This window comes from Ictalurus punctatus, chromosome 3 (assembly GCF_001660625.3).
Source record: "Ictalurus punctatus breed USDA103 chromosome 3, Coco_2.0, whole genome shotgun sequence".
NCBI lineage: Eukaryota > Metazoa > Chordata > Actinopteri > Siluriformes > Ictaluridae > Ictalurus > Ictalurus punctatus.
The window spans coordinates 12,919,785-12,936,906 of record NC_030418.2 but is presented as its reverse complement, the minus strand read 5'-3'; the positions used below and the strand labels follow the sequence as shown (position 1 = coordinate 12,936,906).

Below are 17,122 nucleotides of genomic sequence, written 5' to 3'. Positions count from 1 at the left end.
CAGCCATTGATAGCTTCCTTTTTTTGCTGCCCCGTCCAGATATTTCATACATTTCTACCCCTAGCCAGTTCAGGCATTTCATAAATTTTCTGCCCCTAGCCAGTTCAGGTATTTCATGAATTTTCCACCCCTAGCCAGTTCAGGTATTTCATGCATTTTCTACCCCTAGCCAGTTCAGGTATTTCCTGAATTTTCTACCCCTAGCCAGTTCAGGTATTTCATGTGTTCCAGCTCAAGCACACCTGGTACAATAATGATTAGTTGCATCAGGTGTGCTTGAGACAACACCTGTTTTGCATATTTGTGCTGTTGTGAGGGATTCTATTCAGGGGATTGAATAATTTAGAAACTGGAGAAGTCATTTTAAATTAATTTTTCAGTTTGGGGAATTTGGGGAAACCACTTGAAGCGTTCGTTGTGTTGAACTATTTCAATTGCTTTTGTTTGGTTTGTTCATTGCAATCAGCTGAAAGTCTGTAAATGTTGGCAATAAACCTGATTTGCAATGGGGGTTGAATCATTTTGATTGAAACTGTATTTGAGCAAATGCATGCAAGTGTGGGTGTGTCATAGATCCTGCTTTATGATTAATAAACAGTTTGAAACATCAAGCCTAAACCAGAAACCCAACTTTGCTGTCCACGCTGACTCATCTATTCAGCTCCTCCTCCTTTTCTTGCTGATCTAATCATCGTGGGGACCAGCCAAATGTTCCCAAGGTCAAAACTGTCAAATATTCCTATCTTTTTGGGGAAATAAGCCCCCATCCCAAATCCCTACACACACACACACACACACACACACACACACACACACACACACACAGTGCCAGCCACATCACATCTGCTCTCAATGGTCTTTGATCTAAAGCTGTCCAGAAGCAGCTCACACAAGGAGTTCAAACATGGCTCACCTGTGATCCTGCAGTGCAAAAACCAAAGATCAGTTGGTCACAGTCCATACAATAAGAATGTTATATACAATGCATACCAAGGAGAATCTTGTATACATTTCATGTCACTGATGCGATGCATCTGCATTTGTTTAAAGACAAGAAAATCAGTAAGCTCACACATCAATACTCTATGTAGAAATGCTCAATTATAAACAAAGATGTGACTGACATGACTAGTAGCTTTGTGTTTCCTTAAGAGAGTCATGCAAATACAGAGAAATTTACACACATTCATGCACACAGAAAGCAAGCAAGTCAAGAGATTAGATCTCATTTAAGTGTCCTTCAGCTTCTTCTTCATTTAGAACCTTTTTCTAAAAGGAAAAGCCTCTATTACTGGGTTCTATGTATGACCTTTCTGGGTTTCTTTAAAAGGAACTCATAACTCTTTTTGATGTTAAGTTCAATCTTTTTTTTTCTTCTTTTTTTTTACTGTTATGTTAATGTGCTGTTACATGGCACAGAGAGACTGCTCATTACCAGGGTGGTGGAGAGATCAGGAAATGTGAAAGTAAGAGAAACAGCCTTTTGTATGTCTTCATGCCAGTAATACACTTTTAGAAAAGGGTCAACAATTCTAGCTTCTTACTGGGGCTTGACTTGAAACCTTTTCTAAAAGGGTAACCTTATTTTATCTCTTTCATGCATAGTGTCCATACTTATATACGGTCAATTTAAGTCTGCTTTTGGGAAAATGCAAGGTGTAAATCACCTCCAAATCACTTGAGGTAATTACTGTAATCTAACATAAATCCTGCTTTCTCTGGCTGTCTAGACTGTTCGCCTTTCTCACTGCATGTCTCTGGTATATTTTTGCAATCTTTCTACCCAACATGTAAAAATCTAAATAAAAACTTTACTTTGTTTTAACTAGGTTGTTAGATTTTTAAACCTCTGAAATTAGCAGTCCTCAAATGTGTAAATATGTCACGTCAGAAATATTGCCTTTTTTGGTCTTTTTATTGTAGGGATCTACATAGAACATAAAAGAGATTCTCCAGAGAAACAAACTGACAAATACACTGTGGTGCCATGTGGAAATCTTGTTTTTGGTAAATATATCCTTTATTTATTAGAATCCTTGTTTGCACCGTTTGCCATAGATGGTGCTAAATTTTCCAAAGCCCATTCTGAGAAATAAAAAACCTTGTAAATAAACTGCCCTTTTTTTCAATTGCAATATGTAAAACAAAACAAAAAAACTGAATTTGTTCCTAAACTTTTTTTTTGCAATATCGCCCAGCACTACCTTACACTTTCTTGCTTCCAACACATCAACTTTGAGAACTGACTTTTTTTACTTGCTGCCTACTATATCTCACCCCTTGAGGTTATAATGAGAGAATGAGTCTTTATTGATCACTTATACATTACAGCACAGTGAAATGTCAGGAAGCTGGGGTCAGAGCACAGGGTCAGCTATGATACAGCAACATGGAGCAGAGGGGGTTAAGGGCCTTGCTCAAGGGACTAACAGCAGCAGCTTGGCAGACCTTCCAATTAGTCACCCAGAGCCTTAACCATCAAGCCACCACTGCCCTAATCAATGTTATTCACTGCACCTGCCAGTGGTTTTAATGTTATTACTGATCAGTATGTATTAGTGGATTACTTCACTAATTAATGTATTAATGTTGAGGACGAAGTGATAAGAAACACAGAGGGAGAGAGAGAGAGAGAGATAAAGACTTGATCATCAGAGACAGAGCTCCGAGTGCATTATTGTGGAGTAGTGCTGAGGGTTTATCTGAGTTTGAATGTGGTCTGGTGTTGATATGGGATTGTGCTATATAATGTACATGTTGTGGGTTTGACTTAATGGCTGATATTATTTCTGTTTTGTGGTGCATACCTACTGAGGTAATGGAGTGATTGTTTTGTCTTCATTACAGAATGCAAGCATTAAATTAAGACTAATGCATGTTATATTTTAGTTCACTGAAGCATTATATTATGTAGCTACTAAGAAAAAAAAAAAGGTAGAGCCCTTTGTAGTTGTTGGCCAACAACTACAACTCCCAAATCTGTCACGTAATGTAGGTTAGGATGGATGCAAGTGCAGTTAAGAGCTTTAATGAAGATTATAATATCCAGAGGGCAAGGGAAAAGACATAAACAAAGACAGGCAGTGATCAGGCAAACAGGATAGAGCAGGTAAGGCAGTAATCAAGGTCAAAGGAGTAAACAAAGTCAAAAACCAGGCTAACAAATACTAGATTAAGGATTGGTACATGACAGAGAAAAGATTGACTGAGCATATTACTTCACAAAGATATTGTGTATGAGAGTCTCTTCTATGTGTGATGTGATGTGATTGTGAGTGTAATTGGAAGCAGGCGTCTCTGATTAGTCCTCGGGAGAAGGTGACGTGTCTGTGTGTAGTTTTGGGAGTTGTAGTTGTTGGTCATGTTTGTAGTTTGCAGTGCATTCTAGGAAATGGAGTTGTGAGTTTGCCATGACATGACACTGACACGCTGAAGCAAAGGCTTTAGGCTGTTCTCCCTGCTGCTCTGGGCCGAACACTCCAATACTACAACTGAAAGGTGCTCCGTTATCAGCAAAATCTAAGATCAGTGAAGCACGTTCACACGAGTCATTTCAGAGCACAGAGACCAAGAGCAATACAGAGCACTTCCGGACCAAATCTCAGTGTGCACATCATCTCAACTGTGCTGAGCTCAATCAATGTGTTTCTTAAAGTACATATAGTGAAAGCTGTGTTTGACATATCAACAGGCCGAGTCATTTAAGATGACATGGTTTAGATTCAGACCACCTTGTGCTCGATGCTCCCTGGGATAGGCTCCAGGTTTCCCCGTGACCCTGAAGAGGATAAGCGGTATAGAAGATGGATGGATGTTTAGATTCAGTGGAGGTTACCTGACCAATCAAGTTAAATCTCTCTGATAAGGAAATGACAAAATGGGCAATAAATCCATTAGTGATAACATCTTTTCCGTCACCGATCTTTGATAACTCAGCTAAATTTCCCTCTGTCAGGGGAACTACTAAGTGTTTAATTGCTGATTCATTAATGATTAAAGTGCCATAATACTCAAATACTGCACAAGTTACATCTATGTCCTTATTCTGTAGCACTGAGAAGTGATTATGACAAAAACAAACATTACAACAACAAAAAAATCACTAATTTCTTGTGAAAGCAAACATGACCCACTGGCTTCACATTATACACACAGCCATCATGCATCTGGTTATGGTATCAGTATGGTTGATCTGGACTCTAGAAATAGATGAATAATTAGACTGATCTCAGTATACGTTTGTTTAAATCTGCAATTTGGGAAATTCCAGGTGGGAGCTAGATAGAAATAGAAACAGTCATTGAAAAATGAAGCTTTCTGCAAAGCAATATTTAGTTAATTTAATATTTATGAAGTCTCTAGTGGTAGCGTATAGAAATACTCAGTAAGTTTTCAGCCAGGAGACATATCTTCAGGACAGAGGGCCTTGTGTTTTCCTGGTACCATGACAAGCTGCATTTTACTAAAAAAAAAAAAAAAAAAAAAAAAAAAAGGGCTAAAAAAAAAAGTCACGCAGCAGTTGGTCAGTACTGTTTACAAGTCATAGAAAGACTGGCAGTAGAATAATACACATAACATAGGTCATGGAAGGTACGTCTATGCCGCAACATTTAAGAGTCCGAGAGCCTTTTCTGCTAGGTCAAATGTGTGTCCTAATGGAAGCTACTGTAACCGAGGGAGGAAGAATATAGGCTTTTACACTGATAACACAAGCATCTGAGAGACAAACATGTGAAGTGTTTTCTCCAGTGGGAGGGACGGGCTCTAACTGAGCTGTCTTTGATCACCATCCAGGAGCACTACAGGCTGATAGGAAAAGGCCTCACAGAGTTGCCTTAATAGGATAGAGCATGTTTTATTTTTCTGGAATTAGGCCACACCCAGTCTGGCTTGAGTAATTGCAACATGTTTGTTTTGGGGGGTTGTTTTTTTTTTTTTTTTTTTAACCACAGGAACAGTGAAAAGCATCCTAGGCTAGGCTCTTTCCTTATCATTCATCAAAGACTGCCACGGATCGAATTCGGTTGAATGGCTTTTTGTAATATAAGCAGACATCTCCAAAACTAAAACCAGAGACATTCTCTTCAAGTCTGAGTCACTCAGATTGGAAATTTAAAAAAACCCCAAAAAACAAAAAAAAAACAATGTGGTTCATATCATCATGCGATCATTAGTGATGAGGGGATTATCTTACCTTCACTGGAAGATCCAGTCAAGTCGATTATGACATACACTTTTCCCTCTGGCTCCAAGTCAATCTGCAACATGAATTAAAATAAATCAATCAATAAATAAATATTTTAATGGGAACAAAACACCAGATCTACAGTACGAAAAGTAAAGTGCTTAAACCTTTTAAATGCAAATCCATATTACAAACAGCTACAGATCACTCCATTCATTACATAACATTCCCATTGCCTGCCAAGCTAGGTTTTACCATAAATCCATGTTTTTCACAAGACTATAATTCAGCTAGACTGGATTTATCCCCTTTTACATCTGTCTGCTCTGTTCTCATGCAACATCTGACTCTGGCCCTGAAGGGAGGTTGAACTACAGTAGGGAATATCAGGCATGTATTACACTCCTCAAGTACAGCCTTGTTGTTCTGTATGCTTTAACATCTAGTTTAGGAGAGCTTGAATTAGAGCACACACTGACACACACAAAGGCACTTTTATTCATAAAAATCATTCTGGTGAAGAACACAGTCTGTGATATTCCTGCTGTAAACGGTTGCAGTGAGGATGGTTTTCTTTACACCATTCAGTAGTGGTGAAGTGTTTACAGTCCTTTTGATTAGGAATGCAACTCATCCAACTTTTTTGTTTAGATCAGCTTTATTGAATATAAGCATTTACTCTTGAAAACTCGGAGGAAGCATTTTTCTCTCTGCAGGAACATACTGTACGAGGACTTAAATCCCACTGTTTAAAGCCATTGTCAGTGTAAGCTAAATAACTAGTGTGTCCAAACACATTTCATCAGGTTACTGTATGCTAGCTTGGCAACATATAGTATCATAAAAAAAATCCTGTGTATTTAACACTGTAATGGGGGCAGGGGAAGGGGGTGTTTTGCAAAGACTAAATGAATAATCTAGCCTATAAAATTGCTACTTCCAGCAGTTCCAGCAATTAAAGCAATAAAGAGGAAATAAAAGCTAATTCCTATGAATACACTTTCGTATGATTTGTATGATTGTTGCAGTCAAAATTGCTTGATTTTTTCTGCTGCTTTTTTTCAACTTGCTGAGTTTTTTTGCACTTTATTTTTTGAATTGGCGAAGTTTCACTTGCACGAAATTGGTTTGCATGGTTTTCTGCAGTGACATTTATTTGGTAAATGAGACCTTTTAGCTTTATTCATGTTCAACGCACGTGAATCAAAGAGGGCTTTGGCTGAATGCGCGCTGTGATGACGTCACATGACGCGTCTTGGCCCAAATCTTTAAAAAAAAAAATTACAAGGGCCTCCGAATATCCTCGGAACATCCTCCAAATAATGCAAAATCGCGAAATCTGGAGGGACTGTGTAGTGCAATAAAATTTTTACAAACAGTTACAAAACGCTCCATGTTACAGGCACAATGAAAGTGTGCTTTAATATGTGCATGTGCTGTATAAGTTATGTATGATCTGTGTCATGGACATTAACATATCACACATTCACAGCAGAAAACATGCCGGTGGATTGAATCTGAAAATGCAACCCAATACTGATCAGCTGTTCAGGACATTTTCAGCCCCAACACCAATATTCAATATTCTATATATGAGTGGTGTATCACTAAGATCAACTTCATGTAGTATTGACAGGAATGATGGAGATTTTAAAAAAAATTAAATCCTATTCTTTTCTACTTTAGTGCAATTTTTTTGTTCAAAAGTTTATATATACAAATATATATATATATATATATATATATATATATATATATATATATATATATATATATATATATATATATATATATATATACACATATACATATACATATATGCATGTATGTATATGCTAAGCATATATAGATTTGTCAGGTTCATTTAGTTTTTGTTTTTATTTATTGATTTAAAGGGTTTAAGCTTTTATTAATTGTTCAGAGTCCCTGCAAGCCTCTCATTCATGTCCGGGTATTTTCTGTGTGTATTCCCTGAGTGTCTGTCCTAAAGGTGTCACTCAGTCAGCACATACAAATGGCTGAGAGATAGTTTTTTTGTGGAAACAGAAACCACTCAAAATGCTCCAGCTCTGCATCTGCATCACGTGTCCTTCTTTTTGAAAGTCACCTCTTTTCCCTTTATACTCTAACACTGATACGTCAGCTGGCAAAGCAGCCCATTATCTACACTTTGAAAAAAATTATAATTAGTCTGTGAAACATTGTATTATCCAGGACAACTGACGTGAATCATAAGCTGACAACTGTTTTAAATTAATTATTTAAAACATGGTATGTCAGTGTGTGATACACACACACACACACACACACATACACACACACACACACACCTGTATGTTTTTTTACTGGGGGTCTCAACTGCGCTAGGGGTCTGGTGTGTGTCATCTCTCACACATACACACACTGTACAGGCGACTGTACACACTGTCATCGGAGAGATAAAACATTGTGTGTTCAGTGTTCCCAGAGCGGGCGTCCTGACTTTGTCTCTGCAGCCCTCTCTTGCACTCTCTCTCTCCTTACAGCACTGTCTTTACTTGCTAACTGTTCACTTCACAACTATATATCACATTTTGGGTTCTGGATATATTTTTAAAAAGTTTTTACTCAGCCTCTTCAGATAAATTTTGCCTAAAGAACCTTTAGGCAAAACATTGCAAGTGCATGTGGCTGCCATTTACCATCCTATACCATCGTATACGAATACACCCGTACCCTCAGTGACACCAACTCACAAGCAGACACACACTTCATTATGACCACTAGCTCCACTAGAAAGATGAGCTTTTTCTCTTTAAGCACATGGGAACATGAGAGTAGAGGAGGAAAAACGCAAAAGCAGCTGAATTGAATTACGGTAAATTCAGCAATTCAATCTGCCTTTGCTTGTGTACGTCACCACACACACACACACACACACACACAAATCAAAACTTTGTTATTCGAGACGCTTTTACAGAAATATTTTGAATGTGATGACATATTGCTTCTGTAAAAAAAAAAAAAAAAATGGTTGACTGTAGTGCACCTTTCGCTTATATATTTTCTTGTCTATTGCATGCTCCAATGCAGTTCAATTGTTTTCCCAACGCATTCCCCAATGCATTATATTTGTTCTGTCCCGTATATGACTGACAGCTCTCTGGAAACCACTTTTACAATTCTACAACAGAACTGTTGTATTTAGACATGCAGACTGTTGTATGGTCTGATTCAAACATTTAAGAATTACTTTTTGTTGTAAAGAGATTTGATCTGTAGGCCTTCCAGAAAGGAGATATATATATATATATATATATATATATATATATATATATATATATATATATATATATATATATATATATAATTTTATTTTTTTTAAATAAATAAATGTTTAATGGGAATAAAAATGCAAATGGAATGTTCAGGACAGCAAGCCAAAGGACTGTATGTGTTTCCAGGATTGCAAACTCTTATCAAAGGCTTTTAAAGAAACCCTCCACCTCTGTGCTCTATGCCAGTCTCTCTGTTTCAGCACCATCTTCACCCCTTCTCTCATCCATTTCACTGCACTGAGCATGTGACTGATTGAAAAGGCTCTCATTTCAGCTACAGGGAAGAGGTTTAATGCTTCAGCCATGGAGGCAGCAGCAACCTAACAGTATAGAGCAAAGGGAAATAAGTATTTGCACACTTTTTGTTATTTAATATACTTCCAGTCCATGTATTCACTTCATGTACAGACATAATGTCTTTTCACTTCGTACTTGTAAATATAAACCAAAAAGTATGTCTTCATAAGCATAAACAAATAACTGTTTTGATTTTTTTAATTGATAGAGAAAAGAGTATTCAGACACTACATTCACTGTCCACTTTATTAGGAACACCTGCAGTTATCTAATTAGCTGATCATGGGGCAACAGCACAATGCAAGTAATCATGCAGATATCATGCAGATTTCACAAAACTCTAGAGACTGTTGTGTGTGAAAATCACAGGAGAGCATACTTTTTCTTCATTCTGATGTTTGATGTAAAGATTAAAGGAAGCTCTTGACCTGTATCTGCATGATTTTTGTTTTGACTTTTTGCATGATTGGCTGATTAGATAACTGTAGGAAAAACAGTTAAACAGAGAACAATATGCATTGAACTGGACCACAACCATCTCCGTTGCTACACCCCACTCAAAATTCAGAGATTTGTTTCAACAAATCAGAACTCCTCTGGAACAATGTACTCTGGTCAGACAAAACAAAAATAGAGCTCTTTGACAATAATTCAACTCATCATGTTTGGAGAAAGAATGGTTGCACAGAACACCATAGCAACATAACAGACCATACAGTACGAGAACACCTTGGGTCCACAGGGATGCTTCCATGATATGGAGCTGCTTCTCTGTACACAGTACTGGAGCATTACATGTTATTGAAGGAAACATGAATGGAGCAATATACTAGTATATATTAGATGGGAATTTAATCTCGTTGGGGAAGAAACTGAATCTGGGGAGAAGATTCAGCAAAACAACAACCCCAAACATACAGCCAAAATAACTCAAGAAAGACTTGCATGGCCTAGCTTGATCTCCTGACTGAAATCCCATTCAAAATGTAAAAGGATTTTGAAATTGTGAGTCCATCAGTGAGATCCTCACAACCTTGTCGGTTGATATAAATTTGCAACAAACTACTAATGTTGATAATTTGTGATGGCTTGTTTTCCCTACAAATTTAGTTTTTAATGTATGTGTTTATTCTTATAAATACATACATTTTGTTCATATTTATTAGTCAAAAAACATTAGCACTGGATGTATAAATAACAAAAACAAAAGTGTCTGAATACTTATTTCCACTCTCTGTACATATTTATGCATATACACTGAGGTGGCACTTTATTAGGTATGTGTACCATGTGCCTACACTAATAAGTGGTCTGTAGGACGACTGCTGACTGAACATTATTTGGGTAGTGGATCATTCTCAGCACAGCAGTGATACTGACATAGTAGTGGCATGTTAGCGTGTTTTATAGTGGTACACTAGCCACATTTACATGCAGTCTAATAATTCGTTAATAATCTAACTGAGAGCTCAATCAACATGAAACATGTTCACGAATATACCTCAGTCAGAATAGTTTAAACAGACTTGAGCCCAATTTCTATCCAATGGAACAAAGTGGGTAATTGTTTTAATAGTAATCATTAGAGTTAACAGCCATGTAAACCTTGCGCCTAATTACTGTCGCTATTGTTCTGTGCATTTCGTTTCAGTCACAACACACAATGAAATAAAAAGGTCCTGTAAGAAAATATAGTGCATTTTACAAATTGTATATATTTCAAATAATTGTGAGGTTGCATGGCCATGAAATTAACATTTTTAGGCAGATACAGGATGTGCATTGATCTTCACCATTTATTATTCATCAGACATTCAGTGAGGATACGAAAATTTAGGTAAAAAAAAAAAATTATATATATATATATATATATATATATATATATATATATATATCTTGTGCAGTTATCCCCAAACAATCATATTTAATGTTGCTGACATTAGAAGGTGAGTATTTTGTGTTTGATTGTTTGTGTTTTAACGCCATGCCAACTTCTATGGTTCTATGGCTATTTTGATGGAATGAAATGTCTAAGGGACTCTACATAAGGTTTTAAAAATCTATTTTTCTTAAAACTCTAAAATTGCATTAGGTTTCACTTACATTTCTTAATTACATTTTTTATTTAATTTTAAAATTAAATTAAATTTCTTCCAGAGTGTTGACTGAATAAAAAAGGTTTCTCACGAGGTTAAGACCAGTGCAGTCTAATCAAACGTTTCAAGGATAATGTATCCTTGAAGAGGCACATGGTGAGTCTTCTCCTAATATTAAAAACTTGTGTGTCATCCTGGAGTGACCTATTCGACAGCGGGTGTGGACGATCTGGTCCCAGTTTAAGATGAGTGAAGGAGTTTAGGGCCACAACTAATGATTATATTCATGATTAAATAATTGGCCGATTATTATTATTATTATTAGTAGTAGTAGTAGTAGTAGTAGTATTGTTATTATTATTGTTGTTATTTAGATTAATCGATTAATCATATTGGGGGGTGGGGGTGAACTTTCACTAGCTTTTTTTTTGTTTATTTAAAATAAAATCCACAAACTGAGTGTTACAAATGTAAACTTCAGACTAAAACTTTACACAACTGTGTGTCCAATTATATAAGACTGAAAAGAACCTAATACACACAGACACACACCACAATATATATTATTCATTTAGGACATTAGTTTAATTCTGTGCTTTTTGTGGATCCATAAAAATAATGCATAATTATTAGTTTATATTATATAATAGAGCGAAATAATTTAAGACTCATTAACAAGCAGTGCGATTAAAAAGCTCAATGCGCTCTTTCAAACTAACGTACTTCTTACTGTAATGGTAACGTTGACACTATACCTCACTCCACACTTACACATAACTTTGCATTACATGTAACTTGCATATAAGTGAAGATTGTATACACACTGCCTGGGGTAGGCATTAGAAAGCTGCAATTGGTATGAATTCGCAATCTTTGCATTGAAATATAACCACTATGCATTCTTATCATTTGGTTTCAGTGATGATCAGTTGTGTAAAAGTTTCTGCACCTGATACACTCCTAACAGAGGTGCACACACACACACACACACACACACACACACACACATACACACACCTAGTAGGTACATTTTGCACCACACTTTTCCACCACACAGTAATATGTAATAAGTGTAATGTGCATAATACATAATAACATCATTTCACAGTATGTCCTGGTACCTGGGCATGGGTACTTAGTTATAGTAGAGCTCATGTGGCAGTGGAAACAGCTACAAAATCCAGCAGTATAGGTACAAATACTGAAAGGCATTTTCACTTCACAGAATTTCTTTAGAAGTGACTTCTTCTACATACTTCTATGTATTTTCACTGAGCTGAGACTGTATTATCTTGCACACAAATACATCCTCCCAACTGTTACTGCCACCAACGTCCTCTTTCTCTAGAAGCCGTGTGTACTTTTCTTAACTTTTACCACAATAAGTACACAGCTTTACACAATGCAGTACAGTGCAGCATTAAATACACATTTATGTACAATCTTAAGTATATATACTTGCAAAAATGATCAAAGATGATCATATATCATCATTATTATGATTATTACTGTCATATATAATGCAATCTCAGCTTATTCACACGAAGGTTTAGATGCCTGAATATATGCAATTGTGATCTTTTAGATTCTTGCTGATCCGTTAGAAAGTTTATGTAATGCATCCTGTGTCAAATGTGTGTGGTTACTAACCTAACACCCACACATATCCTCTCTCTCTCTCTCTCTCACACTCTCTCTCTTTCTCTTTTCCACCCTAACCATTCACATCCCCTTTCATGTTTATGTCTCCACTCTCTTGCCTCCTATATTCCTCCCAGACACACATCCTCCCTCCATTTCCTCCTTTAATCTAGTTTTGATGGAGCAGCCGTTATGGCTTCATTAGCCAGCACAAACTGTGCCTAATATTGACTATTATTTCAGCTTCCTGCCCCTTAGCTTTCCCAATCAATAGCTTTCACTAGAGTCATGTTGTGTTGGAGCACAGAGAAGAAAACTGGAGCCATGGCAGAATCTACTGCTCATTATTTTCAGGAAAAGGATGAGCCATGTGTGATCTGTGATATGTCTCGGTGTCATCACGTTTCAGTAATATACAGCTGTGCATTTGGAATTGTACACAGCTTCAATTTACCGTGTACTGAGTAATGTAATATAATACAGCACTGGCTGATTATCTTTTCAGATGAGTTAGCCTATAGTTAAATCATGCAGCTGTATTTCATCAAATACACCCTGGACTTTATGTACTAAGCTGGTTGCACCAGTTGTTAGGCATAATAAGGCCACATTTTGCACTAAAAACTTTGAGCATTATGCAGGGCTACAAAAAGGCATACATGCGTAAAGGTGAAATTTAAGCATTGTGCACATGGCAACACATGATGTGCTCTCCTCTCGCTCATACAAATGAAGGCACCAATGATAAAACGATCAGAGTCACATTGTGCTTGAAATCCAGAATTTGAATTTAAAAGTTCAGAACCTTCTTATGTCATAATAGTTGAGAACAGAGAAAATCTTGATGATATGTTCACTACACCCATTCATAGTCTTTATGAAGACACCAAAAGTTATCAGCCATTATTATTTACATTGTGTTAATTGAAGCATGAAAAAAATGCTTGTGCGGACTCTGATCTTTTGTTCATGGGTATTCACAGTAATACAGTGATGAACGTATACTAATTTATTCAACTGAGCATCATCAACATCACGTAAATACTGAAAACTCACAGAATATACATTATACATCAATATCAAATTGAATACTATCTACAATTCTGTCATTTACAGGGAGTTCTTTTTCTGCCTTATTCCATGTATCTGTCTCTTCTTTGGTTTATCAGTCTGTTGAGTTTACTCATCCATGTTGTTTGATCTAGTACTGAGGTTGATGAGAGCAATTACTAATGAGATATGTTGGAAGAAATTTGACAGTAAGTTAACAATGAAATTCACTCAGCTGGGCATCCGCCATTACTCAAAGCCTATTGGCTGATTTCGGTCATGTGCCTGGACTGTGATCATGTTCTCACAGCAGGCTATGGATCTTTCTATCATCCAAGTACATTTATGAGATCATTCTTTAATGCTCAATCAACAGCCGTGGATGCACAACTCCAAAAATGCAGTTTTGTGACTCTGATTGTTTTTTCATTGTGGTCTTCAAATGTATTTGCACAAAAAATGAGAAGTCAGCATCGTGTGGCTGATTATATATTCTGTTCCATGTACTAAAGTTAGGGAAGTTAGCAGCAGGCAGTTGACTGCACGTGATTGTGTCTGTTTAGCGAATCCGGGTTTAAATTAGAGCCGTGAGTGTTGCTTAGAGTTGTGTAGCCAGTGTTGTAATGAACGGTTACACCTGTCGTTTACACTACTCCGGCGTTTTCAACCCTCGAAAATGGAGACTTTTGGAAACGCCGAAGACCCCGTTATAGTTTAAAAACTCCGGGCTTGCGTTTCAGTGTAAACAGACCAAAACGAAGACTTTTGAAAACGAAGGCATGGCTGCCCACATTCGGCCCCTGATTGGGTCTTCTGGATCGTTGTGTATCCTTCCCTGATTCATCATGACCCTACCATATGACCATTACGCTAGCTTGATCGTATACACAACAACACGGAGACTGAACCGCAAGCTTTGCTGGCTTTGTCGTCATTCTTAGCAGCCATTGTGCAGTTAAATTCTGTATTTTATAATATTGCAGATGACTACATGTGCAAGAGGCAAGCTATGATTAGAGCAATCGGCAACAAATCTCATTTCAAGCAGCGTAAGCCCTACATGGAACGCCGGTTTGGACTAGCAACCAACTTCCTGTTTACACTCGTACACACATGCCCAGTGTGCATGAATGGTCATGTGACATGCGTTTTCGGTCGTGTAGTGTAGACGGAGATCGTTTTCCTCGTCCTAGTGAAAACGCACTAGTATAAACAGGCCTTAAACTCCTGGAACGCGTTCATTTCTATTCTTTCCCATAAGGTCAATATTCAGACTTATACTCTACATGCGATGAGTTAATGCTGGTATTCAGACCAAGTTTAGATGTGTGTACGGGGCAAAGCTTGCCAAAAACATAAGAGTGTGTCAGTTAAATGTGAGTCTGACCTTGAATTAAAGTAAAAAACTTTTTCACTTGCGTGTGACAAAACCTGAAATTGAAAGGAAGACGGGAAAATGAGGCTCAATATAAGTACAGTATATCAACATCCTGGAAATGAAATATAATACCAGTTTACACGTGGTATTAACAAGTGTGTCGAGGAACTGCATCACAAGTGATCAGTGCTAAGTGCCAGTGTAAACAGCATCCAGAATGCGGAGGTGGTAAGGACCACACTAATTTGGCTACACTACATTTAAGAGATAAGAAGAGATAAACTTTATTGTCCCCACACTGTGGAAATTCCCTCGTTACAGCAGCTCAATTGCACACAACAGATAAGAAAATGAACATGAAATAGAAATAGAATAAAAAAAGAAGTAAAAAAAAAGAAGAATAGAAAAGTAAGAATAAGAGCAATAATAATAGTAATATGTACACTATAAACACTTCATTTTATATACAGATGAATATGAATATATACAGATGAGTAACACCACGTCTCGTTCATATACAGATAAGTAACAAATGGAACGTTGCACAGGTCACAGCAGATGGTGAGTGACAAAGAGCAATAAATAAATAAATATACAATGTACAGAATATTATGAACGTGTTGGCTGATGTTGCAAAAGAGCTAGCAGTGCTGCATTATGGTGTTTTTAGCATTAAAGAGTCTGACTGCTGTAGGGATGAAGGACCTGCTGTAGAGCTATTTCTTACAATGAGGGTGCAGCAGTCTGCTACTGAAGGAGCTGTTCAGGCATCCCAAAGGAGGTGAGAGGAGTTGCCCATGATCGACGCCAGCTTTGCTAACATCCTTCTCTCCCCCACCATCATGCTGTTCAGAGGGTAGACCAGGACAGAGCTAGCCCTCTTAAATAGTTTGTAAAGTCTGTTCGTAATGTAAATGTTAATGCATCTTAATGCATCCCAACAACTAGTTTTAAAAAAGAAACTCACTACAGACTATAGAAAATGTGATATCTCTACAGTCTAATGAGATGCGTCGTCACAATAATGTCAGAGATTCATATAAAACAAATAAAAGTTTCAGAATCTTTATAAACTTTAACTACAATGGTAATCTTACTGCACTATGATCATTGTGATGCACCCTAATCAATTTTTATTTATTTATTTATTTATTTTTACAGCTGTATGTGTATGTTACACAGTAAACACACTTTATAATATGTATAACATAATATATACACTCATTAGTTTAAGTTTTGATATTAGGCTTGTAGCGTTTTTGCTGTTTTTTTCAAAGTGACTATGGTTATATACTTAGCCGTCCATTTGACACCGTCTGTAGCCTCTGTAAGTCTGATATCGATGCCTATTGATAAAATGAATGCAGATCCCCAGTGTATGATGGGTAACGCTCATAGTCCCTCAACTGCCAAAACTAAAGTACATTAAAACTCACTATTCTTATCAATACCCATTTAGTGGAAACAAATATGAGTTTTTATTCTTTCAGAATGGCATCCTGAAATATTGTGCAGGCTGCCATGATGCCACCTTCCACCTACAATAGTTTCATACTATCACCCACTATATAATAACTAAACTTTGAATTTAAATGTTAAGTAATACAGTCAACATGTATACTTCACCATCCAGGTTCACAGCATGTACTACATGCCATATAATCACACACTATGACAGCTGGTGCTCCGCTGTCCTTCTTCTAAATAAATCTCTTCTAGTTGGCAGTTACTACGTTTACATGGACAGCAGTAATCTAATTATTGACCTTATTTTGAATAAGACAATATTGGGATTAATTTGTTTACATGAGTTACTTTTAGAATATTCCTTTCATGGTCCTGTTTTACGTTATGGAACATAGATCGATTAACGGCACACATCATTACGTCCTCACGCCACGGCGTCCGACGTTCCTTATAGAATTTCACGTATCAACATACAGTTGGTCTTCGTTACGGTACCGTATACAGTTTTGGGTGTTTCATTTTTAATTTTACGAACACTTCAAGTGCAGTTAATTATTTGTCATACTATACGTGCTAATAGACAACTGCTTGAAGCTGTGCGCTGCCTCCCAAACCGCGTACTTACCTACTATATAGTAGCCGTGATACATGTATTTCACCTACTATACAGTAGGTAAGTATGCAGTTTTGG

General features: G+C 37.0%; 1 protein-coding gene across 4 annotated transcripts in view; it reads right to left on the bottom strand.

Annotated features, from left to right (window-relative positions):
- Positions 1-17,122, bottom strand: part of prkceb (protein kinase C, epsilon b) — a 134,239-nt gene that overhangs the window by 97,006 nt on the left and 20,111 nt on the right. For all 4 annotated transcript variants that reach the window (XM_017463956.3, XM_017463957.3, XM_047154303.2 and 1 more), the window contains exon 2: positions 5,195-5,258. In XM_017463956.3, the coding sequence (XP_017319445.2) occupies positions 5,195-5,258 (64 nt within the window). The remainder of the gene's footprint in view (positions 1-5,194; positions 5,259-17,122) is intronic.